Source organism: Drosophila ananassae, chromosome XR (assembly GCF_017639315.1).
Source record: "Drosophila ananassae strain 14024-0371.13 chromosome XR, ASM1763931v2, whole genome shotgun sequence".
Classification (NCBI taxonomy): Eukaryota; Metazoa; Arthropoda; class Insecta; order Diptera; family Drosophilidae; genus Drosophila; species Drosophila ananassae.
The window spans coordinates 18,047,948-18,061,911 of record NC_057932.1 but is presented as its reverse complement, the minus strand read 5'-3'; the positions used below and the strand labels follow the sequence as shown (position 1 = coordinate 18,061,911).

Genomic DNA, 13,964 nt, shown 5'->3' with positions numbered 1-13,964 from the left:
CGCTCGATTGAAAAATGCCCGTCAAAACTCCAATCAAAATCTCATTATTGACATTGATGTCGGCTTACTGTTGTAACTTGTTGTTATTTTAATTTTTGTGCCCCCCCCGAAACCCGGGCGGCCCTTCGGTGGTAGCTTCTACCCCCCCTTTTAACCCATTTTGGCGAAACCCTTTTTCATCATCTCTCTCGCATCAAAAGCGTTGTCGTCGTCATCACCAGTTTGCTGGTTACATAAATTTGCATTGTTGTTGCGCTGTGTGTAATTAATTATTCAAAAACAATTAACTTTGCCAGCCGACACACCTATACATACATATATTTACCTGAACAAACACAAGCACATAAAACACACACACACACTGTAGCATACATACATATATGGTGGAAACAACGAGGACAGGCATTAGAAAGCACAGTTAGAATGCATAAAATATGCGGTATTCGGTATGTATGTGAAGGTATTTATGTTGCCATACTATTTGGCATACAGTGGAGACTCCATAAACCACCCATCCACCTATAACTCACCCCCCTAGCAGCCCTCGTACAAAGTAAAGGAGAAAGTTTTCCAAAAATTCTCTTTAAATTTCAATTAAAATAATTGCAACTCAAAAATATTACATATTTTAATAAATTAATTATGAAATATATAACTTTCTTCTTAAAAATATGAGAGAAAAAAAATTAAAAACCATTAAGAAAATATATGAAAGGGGTGCTAAGGTAATTAGTTTACGAAAATATATAAAGAAAGTTAGAAAGTAATTAGTCTTTTCCCTTTAAAATTTCTAATTATTAATTGAATAATTTACAAATAAATAAATAAACTACAATTGCTGGAAATTAGCCTTAATCCCGTCTGTGTAATAACCAGAAATAATTAATTTAGGACGTCCTGGCCCCAAATCGAGCCACAATTCCTTGGTCTGATTAGACGATTTATTTATTTATTAAACATTTCCCTGCTTTGGGGGCTTCTGTAATACGATTCCAAGTGCTTCTATTTATTATTAAAAAAAATTTGTGTTTTTGGAGCTGACTTTTCTGCTGAAACAGAATTTCAAATTGGGAAGTGGAGAGTGGAGTGGGGAAGTGGAGGAGAGGCCCCCTTTTGAATGTCAATTAGAGGAGGAATCGTTTTCCAAACAAATCTGCGTCTAAGCGGTTTATGTCTGTTATCAAAATGTTAATACCCATCGATAAATATTGCACCAATTTTTGTATTATTTTATTTGCCTTTGCTTTGATATTTTTTGGCCATAATTGAAAAAGCGCTGCCCGATCGATCCCCGGCTACAGTATTTATTTAAATTAAATGCAGAAAACTACACGAGCTACATACTAGAAAATTCAAATAGCAATAGCCGGTTGCAGTTGCAGTTGCAGGTGTTCTGTTCCTGTTCCCTCTCAACCAAATGTAATAAAATGTCCGGTCGAGCGGAAAAAAATAATAAAGAAAATTTTCCATTTAGATGCACGGCATGCGGTTAAAAAAAAAATATATATATATAGAAAAAAATATAATATCAAAAATAAAATAATATAATAAAGTAAAGAATTTATGGACCAACACACAAATGAAGTGAAACTATATAGCTTTTGAACAAAAAAATATAGAAAAAAAATACTAATAAATAGTTAACTATAAAATAGAGAATTTTAAAACGAGAATTTTCCATTCGAGTGTGAGAGTGAAGATTTTTCTCCATTTCCATTTTCACTTTGAACTTTGCGGCCCACTTAATTGGTTCGGATTTTTGGCATTTCAATGCTGGCCAATTAAGGCCTCAAATTCTGGCCAAAAATCTACATCTTAGAGCCGATCTAATTACACCATTGCATGGCAAAAATAATAAACACGGACTAACAATTTTTTGCTCGTTTGTTTTTTGATTAATTAATTCATAATGACTTTGTTATGAAATCGGGGCATTCGGTGGCTATTTTCAGAGATTAAATGATGCATCCTGTCTATTAAATTATTATAAATAATTAACAATCGGCTGAAATGTCTCAATTATCAGAAACTGCCATCTCCACGAGGGAATAATGGGTTCGTGTAGAAATATCTATTCTATCTACATTTTTTGTTCAGAGTGGAACTTGAAATTATTTATTTTTAATAGTTATTTATTTTTTTTAGGTAATAAGTATTATATAAAAAATATCTACAACCTAAAAATATATATATTTCCTGATCAATTTTAATTCCACAAATTCCCTCAATAAAATCCCCAATGGGTCCCACTTTATTTCCCAGCTTAAGGGAGTGCCTCTGCTCTGCTCTCTCCTATCCCCACCCCCCTTTCGGATGGCACCATCATCGCGCTCCCACTCTCTCACGACAGTGGAGATGCACTGAGAGGCGATTGTCTGTCGGCTTGTAATTGTTTTTGACGTTGTTGTTGTTGTTGTTGTTATTATTGTTGCTGTTGCTGTTGTTTGTTTGAAACGGTGATCGCCGGTACCAGGCACCGAATGCTGCACGACAGAGTGAGGGAGCGCGCGAGAGATGCCCCCAACCCAGAGACAGAGGAAAGACATAAAGGAAAAAAAAAATAAATAAATAAATGAATGGAAAAAAAAAATCAACAAACAAGAAAAACAACAAAACTCAAGAACACACAAACAGTGTAAAGCGAAAATATTGTTTATAACTATACAACAACAACAAGAGCAACAACAAACAAGAAATAATAAAAATACCTTTTGCAGGAAAGAGATGGCAGCAGCGAGACATGTGACCGGCCATTAAAAACAAAAAAAAAAAACAAAAAAAAAAGTAAAAGCCCCAAAGCACTAACAACAAAAACAACAACGACCGGCTGACCTATGATGTTATTACCGGCATTTCCCCTCCCACTCGCACCTTTGACAAGCGATCATCTCATTTGACTTTACCTCTCGCTCTCCTGCCACCGAAGCGCAACGAAAGAGGTGTGGGGGCCATTGCAAGAGAGGCTCCAAAAAAAAAAAAACAAAGAGCAGCCTCCCAACCAGTGATGCTCAGATATTTATAGTTTGTAAAAATAATAAATATTTTTAATAAAATAATTATAAAATATTTTATGTTTATTTTTATAACTATCTTTTCAATAATATTTATTTTAAATATTTAAACAAATAAAAGCCTTGGCATCTCTGATGCCTAGTTTTAACCATTAAAGCCGGCCGGCTAGCTCAAAGTGAAAAAAAAATCCAGCCAAGCGCAGCAACTGCACTAGAGATTGCAGTTTCAACTGGTTTCACCTGAGCTTGTCAACTTTGTGGCAGGAACGAGGGGCAAAGGCCGCTAGGTCTGGCTAGAAATTAACTGGGACTTAAGATCGCCTTGGAGCCGAGCCGATGTGGGGGAGCGAGATGTTTATAATATGTATATATGTTTGTATGTGTGTGTGTGTGTGTGTGTGTGTGTTTTATAGCCAATGAACACACAAATTGACATTGGCATGGAATTTAAATGGCCGCGACAGTTTTTGCTTTGAACAGTTGCCCAAACAGTTAAGCGAAAGTGCATCAAAAGGCATGACTAAACAATACACTCAAAAAAAGGATGCTAATATTTGGTTGTAGAATGAAATAATTATACATTTTATAAACTTGTTTAATACTTTTATCTTTGGACTCTCATATTTTAAAAACAAAAAATGATTTAAAAAATATTAAATAAAAATAAAGAAACTTTCATTTTGTATTATTAAAGTAATATTATAATTATTACAAAATAAATTGCACAATTAAATAATATCTCCTCATAATATCTATTAAGTCTCCCAACATTTCTAAGTGTACTTGACGATGAACACGCTAGTCCCGTTATCTTACGCCAACACACGAGAGAGCCCCCAAAAGGGAGCCAACCAGGATCACGCTCTCTCTCAATAAAGAGGAGCAAAGGACCACAAGAAGATGAGCAGAAACCGGCAAAGGTACAGTTATTTAGGAAATAGCATTTTAACGAAATACGAACAAAAGGAATAGATTTAGAATCGAAGCTACAAAGTGTTCTTAGAGAAGCCACAAAATTGCGAAGCACAGATACAGCAAATAGGCAAAAGAACAAAAATCTGCGAGATACGGAGAGAGAAGTAACAAAATGGCATTGCCATTAAGAAAAGCCTAATGGCAGCGCCCTCACAGCGCGAGAGAGAGAGAGAGAGTGAGAAGGAAGGGAGAATTCGAAAGATGCAAATATGCTTCCATGCAGGTGCAGCTATGCATTCAGAAGATCAGTAGAAAAAGAATGAAAAAAACTGAGAATTAAAAACCAAAAATCTTAATTTTTTAATTGGATTTTTAGTTTAATTTTTATCATAAAACAATAAAAACTATTTTAAATAATAGAAAATCAAACAATTTCCAAGAAAAATTAATAAGCAAAATATATTTTAAATAATATAAATAAAAAAAATTAATTTAATAAGATAATATATTTTATTTTAAGTAATAGCTATAATTTTATCATATTTAAATATAATATAATAATAATAATAAAATATAATCGAGAAGATATCTTCTCTAAAATAGAGAAGATAAAAAATTGCGAAACACAGATACAGCAAGTACGCAAAACTGCAATAATCTGTGAGATTCGGAAAGAGTGATAAAAAGGGGGGAGAGAGAGGACGAAAAGATGCTACTATGCAGTAGCCGCCATTGAGAATACGAATGGAAAACGGATGAAAAAATGAAGCTACAAGATCAAAAATCTCTAGAAATCGTATTTAAATGTATGTATATTGTAGAAATAATAATGAATTAAATAGAAAATACCTGTGATTTCATATTGAATTTCTTTTTTCGCCACCTACACTCCTACTTACACGAAACCGAAAGCCCGAGGAGCACCCGCTTAACACACACACTTTTAAAACACTCACTCGCGATAGCCCTAATCAAACACTAGCACTAATCACTTACTAAATTAATCAAAACGCAAATAAAAAAAAAAAATATAAGCGGAGCTCAACTTTAACTGCGAAAACGAAGCGAAGAAGCTAACGATGTTAACCAGAGCGAGATCAGGAAGCGACTGAAAATTTTGGCAGCGGATAATTAGCAGAAAGAACAATCGGAAAAGCTGTCGGCCGCGGAGAGCGAGGTTCAAGGAGTGTTTTGGCCGAGAGCGCGAGAGAGAGTGGGAGGAAGATTGCCAAAAAAGGAAAGAGCTGACCACCCAGCGGAATATCATTCATAATCTATTAGAAGGGGGTTAGGTTGAAAAGTCCTTTATAGAACCTGAATTAAATATTAAGATTTATAATAATAGTTTTCTTAATTTGGTAATAAAATATATATTATAATAAATTGGTATTCAACACTCTAAAAAATGCATAAAATTTTTATAAACAAATAATGAAAAATAAATTCACTATCATTCATATTTAGGACTTTTGGGCTAAACTGTAGGTGTTGCTGGCGACACAATGCTAGTACCGTTAGTGGGAGCGCATTTGTCGAGAGGGGGTTTGGGGGGGGGAACAATGGGAGAAAGGATACAAGAGAGCGAAGATGCTGCTTGTACCGCAAATGGAATATAAAAGAAATCGAATGAAGAAAACGACAAAATATTAAATCTTTTTATGATTATATTTAGATTTTCATTTGAAATTTAAATTTTAAATGATTTTGAGACCAAATAAGTAGGCAAAGGAATAAACGAGAGAGCTATGGAGCAAAATGGAAACGATCGGACCGCCATTTGAGAGAGCGTGCGTGGAAGGAGCACTGAGCGTGAATGTGGATTGTAAGAGAGTGCCAGTGCTGCCCATGCCTATTTCTTGTTCCTTTGGCTTACAGTGGAAAACATTGCCTATTTTTGAGAACAAATGTTTCAAGTTCTTTATTATTCGAATTTCTTATTATTATTTTCATATTTCTTAATTTTTTGCAGTGCCTGGCATTTGGAAATGGTGGCAAAGTTTGCCGAGTGCCTTACGGCTTGGTCAAAGTATTAGCAAAGTTATTTGCCCGCAACGGGCCAGGCGACCGCATCAGCAACAACATCTGCAGCAGCAACATCAACGGCAGCAGCAGCAGCAGCAGTAGAAGCAGCAGCAGAAATAGCCGTAGCAGCAACAAAAGGCAACTGCAACACACACTGCAATTAACTTTGCGGTCAACAGCCACCCACTGGCTAACTTGCTTTTGTATGTGTCACCGTTAACACACACACACACACACACACATACATACATACACACACATATATATGCATGGAAATGTGTGTTGGTGTTTGTAAGCGCGAAGAAGAAGAAGAAGCAGCAGTGGCTTTGGCTGCTGATGCTGCGGTTGCTCTTGCTGTTGCAGTTGCAGTTGCTGCTGCTGCTGTTGCTGCTGCTGATGTTTCTGTTGTTTCTGATTTTGCTGCCGCCGTCTGTGATTAAAGGCCAAATGACAACAACAACAACAACAACAAAAAGGCTAAAAACTCACAGCCAACCACTAATTGAAAGGCTTGACAGCGAATCTGGTAATACTCTAGGATGACTTCACAGGAAAGTGATTTTTAATGTTTTAAGGGGAAAGGTTATTTTCTAATTTTAAAAAGAAGGTTATTTTATAATTTAGATATTAAAAATTCACTTTTTCAAACTTCAACCTTAATTTTACGTAAATTTTTAGGATTTTTAACGTTTTTAAGGCTAAAGCAGTGATTTAAAATAAAAAACCAATTTTTGAAAATTTTTTAAAAATATTAAATATTTATTTTTTTGAACATTAATCTTAATTTTGGGTTAATTTTTAGGATTTTTAATATTTTTATAGAAATATAGGAGTAATTTTTCCAAATAACAAATTTTTATCACTTCGAGAGATTTGAAAATCTCACATTAAAAAAAAAACATCAAAGTTTGATAAAAAATATTTTAAAAAAAATTTTATTAAGAAATATTGCTGCAATTTTTAATTAAATATCTGATCTTTTGAATATTTTTTCAGAATAAAATGTCGAACATTTTCTAAAATTTGATGTTTAAAAAACATAAAATTTAAAAAAATTAGAAATATGCAAATTCCAGTTAAAAATTAGTCATTATCTTCAAACTATAAGCTCAATTTTAAGAATATTATAGGAAAATGTGTAGTATAGCATAGCATACCCTCTGTAGAGCCATCTAGATTACAGGGCATCAGGTTGCCAGTCGAGTCCAGTGACATCGTCGTCAACTGCATTGCATTGCATTTCATTGCATTGAATGGGTGTCACTCTGTAACTAGCACATACCCGATGATGATAATACATAATAGCCTGTATGATGATGATGATGATGATAGTGCTGATTATGATTGTGATCATAATGATGATTATGATGAGGCAAGCAAACTTCTTCAAATTGCAAAAACAAAAACAAAAGCAACATGGGAGATGGAATTCTCGCGTTGCAAGGCAACAACAAACTGGAATTTGAATCCGGTTGCCGGTTGCCGGTTATTATGACTTGCCTCATACCCCGCTACCCGTTCACCCTGCCTCTATACAGCCATGTTTATTAAATGCCATTAAAGACATTTCTTTTGCCTTTGACTTTTGAACTTTGTAGGGCAAGGAGTGGGATAAAGGGATTTTTCACAAAAAAAAAAACAAATACACAAAAATATATAGAGCAAATATGAGTCATGTTGTGGGAGAGTTGCAGGAATAACAAAAACAACAACACTGGATTTAAAATGTCAAATGGTGCATCTGCAACCAGAACTATCTACAATAGCAACATAAGATACATCCACAGCAACATGCAACATCTTCAAAGGCAACAAAATACAATCAGCAAATTGCACTCTCTCTTTTTTCTCTTATATTTTATATATAATTTTTATATATTTATTTTATTATGGAACTCGCAAGTTGAACTTGAATGTATTTTTAAAATGTATCTTTTAAAAAAATGATTAAAAGTTTATTTATTATTTGTTTAAGCAATAAAGACTTATATATTTTACAATGTAAGATAGATACAAGAGATAGATAGATACAAGAAAAGAAAGATACATAAATTAAAAGTATAATATTTTATTAAAAATAATAAACATAAATGTTCATTTTTCAGATTATTTTCTTAAAAAAAAACATGAGCAATATTTATTGTCTTTACCTCTAAATCGAAAATATTAAAAATTATTTTATTAATATTATTATCTCATTTTTTAAATAAATTATCTAGCTTTTAGAATAAAAACTCCTTAATAACCACCATCAGAGTTCAAAAACAAGGCTTTAAAAAGCTTTATTTTGAAAATATCCTAACCAATTATGACTTTGTTTCTCACCCACTACACTGTTTTTTTTTATTTATTAACTTATTTTTATGTTTTACTTTTTTTTAACAACTGTTTGGCTCATTTTTCATGTACTTTAATAAGCAATTTGATCGCTTGTCTTGACATTTCACAAAAAATGCCACAAAATATATGTTTTTTTTTTGTTCCTACGCACAATAAATATAGTTGCCCATGAAATTCTCCACTGACCTCGTGCCGGCTCTTTCTACTGGTGTAGTGCCCTCTCTATCGCCTGCATCAAGGGCAGAAAATCTGAAAATCTGTGGCGCACATTAAAACGTTTCACTTAATTAAAATCAACGGCAGCCGGGAACAGAAAAACAACTGCAAACTGACCGCCCCCATATATGTGAGTATTCCTCTTCATAATACAGGCGCTAATAGCCTGATATACATATATACAAAAATATATATATATTTCAAGATATATGTATGGCAAGTATAAGAATTCAGAGCACTGGCAAAGACGTGCCTGGAGAGCTTCCAGCATTTTTTTGTACTTTGTGTGACTAACGACTTGAAATTGCGCTTATTAAGACTTCCTGATTCATAATTTCTGGCAGCACTAACAGCACCAACTATAAACAAGTTGAAATGTTCTCGAGAGGCTCAGTAAAGACCTGGGCGTACCCTGGGCTCTAAATGGAAAGTGAAAAAAGCAAAAACTTTGAAAAAAAATCTAAAAAAAAATTGCTTCTTTTTTTTGATGCAGATTGGTGGGGAATCGAAATACAAATCGTTTAAGGTATCCCGCTCAAGAATCGGATCAAAATTGGCAAAGATATGGTCATTTCTTGGGGCCATATGGGGATATCGTAATTTTTGAAGGGTCCCTATCAGGAAAATTTTGAAAAAAATCTAAAAAAAATTGTGTCCTTATTTTTTGATGCAGATTGGTGGGGAATCAAAATACAAATCGTTTAAGGTATCCCGCTCAAGAATCGGATCAAAATTGGCAAAGATATGGTCATTTCTTGGGGCCATATGGGGATATCGTGATTTTTGAAGCGTCCCTATCAGGAAAATTTTGAAAAATATCTAAAAAAAATTTTGCTTCTATTTTTTGATGCAGATTGGGGGAGAATCGAAATACAAATCGTTTAAGGTATCCCTCTCAAGGATCGGATCAAAATTGGCAAAGATATGTCCATTTCTTGGGGCCATATGGGGATATCGTGATTTTTGAAGCGTCCCCATCAGGAAAATTTTGAAAAAAATCTAAAAAAAATTTTGGTTTTATTTTTTGATGCAGATTGGTGGAAAATTGAAATACAAATCGTTTAAGGTATCCCGCTCAAGAATCGGATCAAAATTGGCAAAGATATGGCCATTTCTTGGGGCCATATGGGGATATCGTGATTTTTGAAGGGTCCCATCAGGAAAATTTTGAAAAAAATCTAAAAAAAATTTTGGTTTTATTTTTTGATGCTGATTGGTGGAAAATTGAAATACAAATCGTTTAAGGTATCCCGCTCAAGAATCGGATCAAAATTGGCAAAGATATGGCCATTTCTTGGGGCCATATGGGGATATCGTGATTTTTGAAGGGTCCCATCAGGAAAATTTTGAAAAAAATCTAAAAAAAAATTTTGCTTTTATTTTTTGATGCAGATTGGTGGAAAATTGAAATACAAATCGTTTAAGGTATCCCGCTCAAGAATCGGATCAAAATTGGCAAAGATGTGGTTATTTCTTGGGGCCATATGGGGATATCGTGATTTTTGAAGGGTCCCCATCAGGAAAATTTTGAAAAAAATGTAAAAAAAATTTTGCTTCTATTTTTTGATGCAGATTGGTGGAAAATTGAAATACAAATCGTTTAAGGTATCCCGCTCAAGAATCGGATCAAAATTGGCAAAGATGTGGTTATTTCTTGGGGCCATATGGGGATATCGTGATTTTTGAAGGGTCCCCATCAGGAAAATTTTGAAAAAAATCTAAAAAATATTTTGCTTCTATTTTTTGATGCAGATTGGTGGAGAATCGAAAAAAAATCGATTAGGGTATCCCGCTCAAGAATCGGATCAAAATTGGCAAAGATTAGTCATTGTTGGGGGGCCATATGGGAATAATGTGATATTCTTAAATTCCTTTTAAATTGGAACTTGACTATTAAGGTTATATTTAGTATTGCTCATCATAAAAATAATTGTTACTTAAAATATACTACCCATGCTACCCTGTAGCTTGTATAAAAAAAAAAAATAAATGCCAACAACATGGCGCGAAAAATGTGCGGAAAATGCGGTGGTGGGGGACTTTAGTTTTCTCTCACTCCACTGCTCTGGCAATTTTTCCAACGATTTTTCTATGGGATTTCTTTTTTAAGTTGTTCAAGATTTTTGTAATTTTATTAATTTTTTGTTTTGGTCTCCCTTCCCGGATCACTGTCTATTTTTCTCTTTTTTTTTTGTATTATTATTGGGGGGCCGTGGGCTTTCTTTCGATTGTCTTCCTGGGGTTTTTATTTATTTTTTTCGAGGGGCTGACTGGGGGATTGGATGAAAAATGTTGGTCATGCTGCGGGCAAGACTTTCAAGTGACACGAACAGTCACCGCCACTCATACACTCACTAAAAATATATATATGGATATATAGATATATATATGAAATGTGGGAAGATGGGCAGACGAACAAAGTTCGCTTTTGTGCCTTAATTTTGTGGTGTGAAGTGCTAATCAATATATGAAGGCAGCTGAAACAGATTAAAGGAAATGCAACTGCCACATATTTTGAGGGGGTGGTGCTGCTGGTATTTCTGATGGCTCTCTAATGATGGGGGTGGTGGTGGTGGTGATGGTGGTGGTGGTGGTGGTGGAAAAAGTCACAAAGTCGTCTTCCTAATTTATAAATCAAATATGTCAAGGAATTTAAGAGGCAGCTCAAAGCAAAGCGGATCATTGACATTTTCATCTCGCATTAAAGGATGAGAAATGCTATTTGATGTTTAAAGTCATTTAAGGTCAATTATTATGCAAAGAAGGGAAATTAAATATTTGTGGTTATTATTAAAGGATTATTTAAGTCATAAATTAGTAAGGTATGAGGACATTTTCTTTGATATTTGATATATTTTATTTAATTCCATACTCCTGAAAAGAGTAATCAGTTAATCACCTCTCCTACCTATCCAACCTTCAATTTATTTTATAATTTAGTATAAAATCGATTCTTATCGATAACTTTCCCCAAAATACTCTCCTATAATTTCAAATATTTTTTTAGCATTTGAATTTCCTTGAAAACTCACCTGGTGGTCCATGACGATTGCGCGGTCCTTCGGTTCTCACGGCTAGCAGGCTCTCAAGGTTGTTCAAGGCCACTAGGGCCACTAATAGCATTGCCAGGGTTGTCACCTGGCCGCTCAGGCGGTGGTACTGTGGATGGTAATTACTTTTTTGTGGGTGGACTGCTCGACTGCTCCTCCTTCTGCTGATTTCATCATCGTTCTTATCATTTTGCAGTTGTTCTGGATGGCTGGTGTTGTTGTTGTTTATTTTATGCGTTAATTGCGTCAGTGTATGTGTATTGGTGGCAGGGCTGTCGCCCATGGCCAGTGGCAGGGTTGTCGCCGCCACCGGGCCGCCGGATAATGGCCGCCAACGGGAACGCATTCTGGCCTTGTTGGGCGGCTTGCGACCAAATCCGAATCCAATGCCCACGGGCGTCGGATTCATTTTTGGTGAGTTGGTCCTCTTTGTAGTTTTTCTCTCTGGCTTTCTTGGTTTTTTTTTTCTTTTATTTTTCAAACACTCGGAGATTCAAGTTTTTTTTTTTGAAAGTCAACAGTTTTCAGGTTCTTCCTTCTTTTTTTAATTTATCTATTTTGTTCTTCTATGGGCTGCTTTAATGAAATTTTTGTATTAATAAGGAATTATTAATATTTCTTTGTTTTGCGGTCGGCACTTTAAAGGACAATTAATTAAATTGAAATTCCGGTTTGCCCTTTTTTAGGTTATGAAGGATAATTGCTAGCCATCTCGCTCGCTCTTGCTCTCTCCGTCTTGCTCTTTCACAGCATCTTTATCTTTTTTTGATTTTTTTTTTTTGGCCCTATCTTTTTAACACTTTTTTAACAATAATTGAAAAACTTTTTTCGGCTGCTTTATGTGAACTTTTGCCTTCGGCGTCTTTCAACTTTTTTTTTCTCTCTCCTTCGTTGTGATTTTTTCCCCTTTTTTTTGTTGTTTTTTGTATATTATTTTTTATATTTTTTTTTTTCCAGACACTTGAAAAATAAAAATTAATATGATGCCTTGCCGGGAAAATTTTGTTTGATAAGGAAATTGCACATCCTTTGGGGAATGTTTTCACTGCGTTTTGCACTTTACTATGCAATCCTGTAACGAGAAGGGAAGTACAGAAAAATAAATAAGTAAGAAATATAGAAATGAAAAAAGTTTGCAAAATCTCTTTCCTCAAGTATTTTGTTCAATTATTAAATGCGAAGGATAAGGATCAAGTTTTTATGTGAATAAAATTAAAATATAAGAGTGTTTGTAAGTTTTTCCTGTTTGCTTAATTGGAAAACGGATTAAAATAATGTTTGGAAGTTTATAAAATCAATTGATATCATTTTTGAAGCGATTAATATCAATATTATCGATTATAAGTTATTATCGATTTTAATCTATGATTTTAAGTCTATAAGAGGCTATTCGATGCATTGAAGATCCATTAATATATCGATTTAAAATCGATAAATATCGATAATGTCGATTCTTAAACCTTAAACCCTTTTTAAACATATTTCTCAAAAGTCTACCAAAGTCAATTAACTGAATAAATGTATTTAAGAGCCATTAATAATTTTTTTTCTTAACAAAAACCCAGAAAAAAGCCAGCCCCAAAAAATGAACTGCCATTACCGCATCAAGAATCTCTCCAAGCAGAGAAGAAAAAAAAGCGAAAACGTGAAGGAAAAATAGAACATTGAACAGATTACATTAAATTAAGGCACAAATGAATTGCTCTACGAAACGAAAGCGAAAAAAAGCGCCAGTCGAGTTAAGAAAAGAAAAAAAATAAATAAAAATGAAAACGTGGAAGCGAAATAAATAAAAAGTAAAGTATTAAAAAAATGAGCCACAATCAAATACAATGGCCTGGCAAAGATCATAATAAAAAGGGGAGGTAGGGAGATAGGTCTGAAGGCACATACAAGTGGAAAATCACGCACATAGTCTCAGTGGAAAGCAAAAAAAAAAGAAATACAAAAAAAAATGAAAATAGTAGGAGACAATAACAATAAGCAGGTAGTGGGGTTAGGTGGTGGATAGTAGGTGGTTGGGTGGTTGTGAGGTGGGTGGTTGGGTGGTTTGGGAGACAAATGCGGTTAGGTCAGATTGAGGAGTAGGCCTGACGACGTCGACGACTACGACTACGATGGCAACGAGTCAACAAAAGAAATTGCTAATGTGCGCAAATAAAAATGGCACAAAATAGAGCCACACACAGATACAAGCCAGCAGATACAGATACACCTCACCCAGACACAGATACACCCCCACACACAGGCACACACAAAAACCGTGTGTTAGACAATTGAAATTGAAAATCAGTGAAAACCTGTTTTCACACACAAAAGCTCACGCATGCCGAGCTTAGGCGCAGAAAATTGCAAAAAAAAAAAATAGGAAAAAAATCAAAGAAAAATACAAATGAAAATGAAAAAAAAG

General features: G+C 34.4%; 1 protein-coding gene across 14 annotated transcripts in view; it reads right to left on the bottom strand.

Moving 5' to 3' along the window:
- Positions 1-13,964, bottom strand: part of LOC6504470 (low-density lipoprotein receptor-related protein 2) — a 152,457-nt gene that overhangs the window by 111,190 nt on the left and 27,303 nt on the right. For 9 of the 14 annotated variants that reach the window (XM_001966924.4, XM_032452250.2, XM_032452252.2 and 6 more), the window contains exon 2: positions 11,537-12,127. In XM_001966924.4, coding sequence (XP_001966960.2) covers positions 11,537-11,963 — 427 coding nt within the window. In that variant the 5' untranslated portion in view covers positions 11,964-12,127. Of the gene's footprint in view, positions 1-11,536; positions 12,627-13,964 lie in introns of those variants that run through there. The other 5 variants (XM_044717296.1, XM_032452249.2, XM_032452253.2 and 2 more) reach the window with 2 other exon arrangements.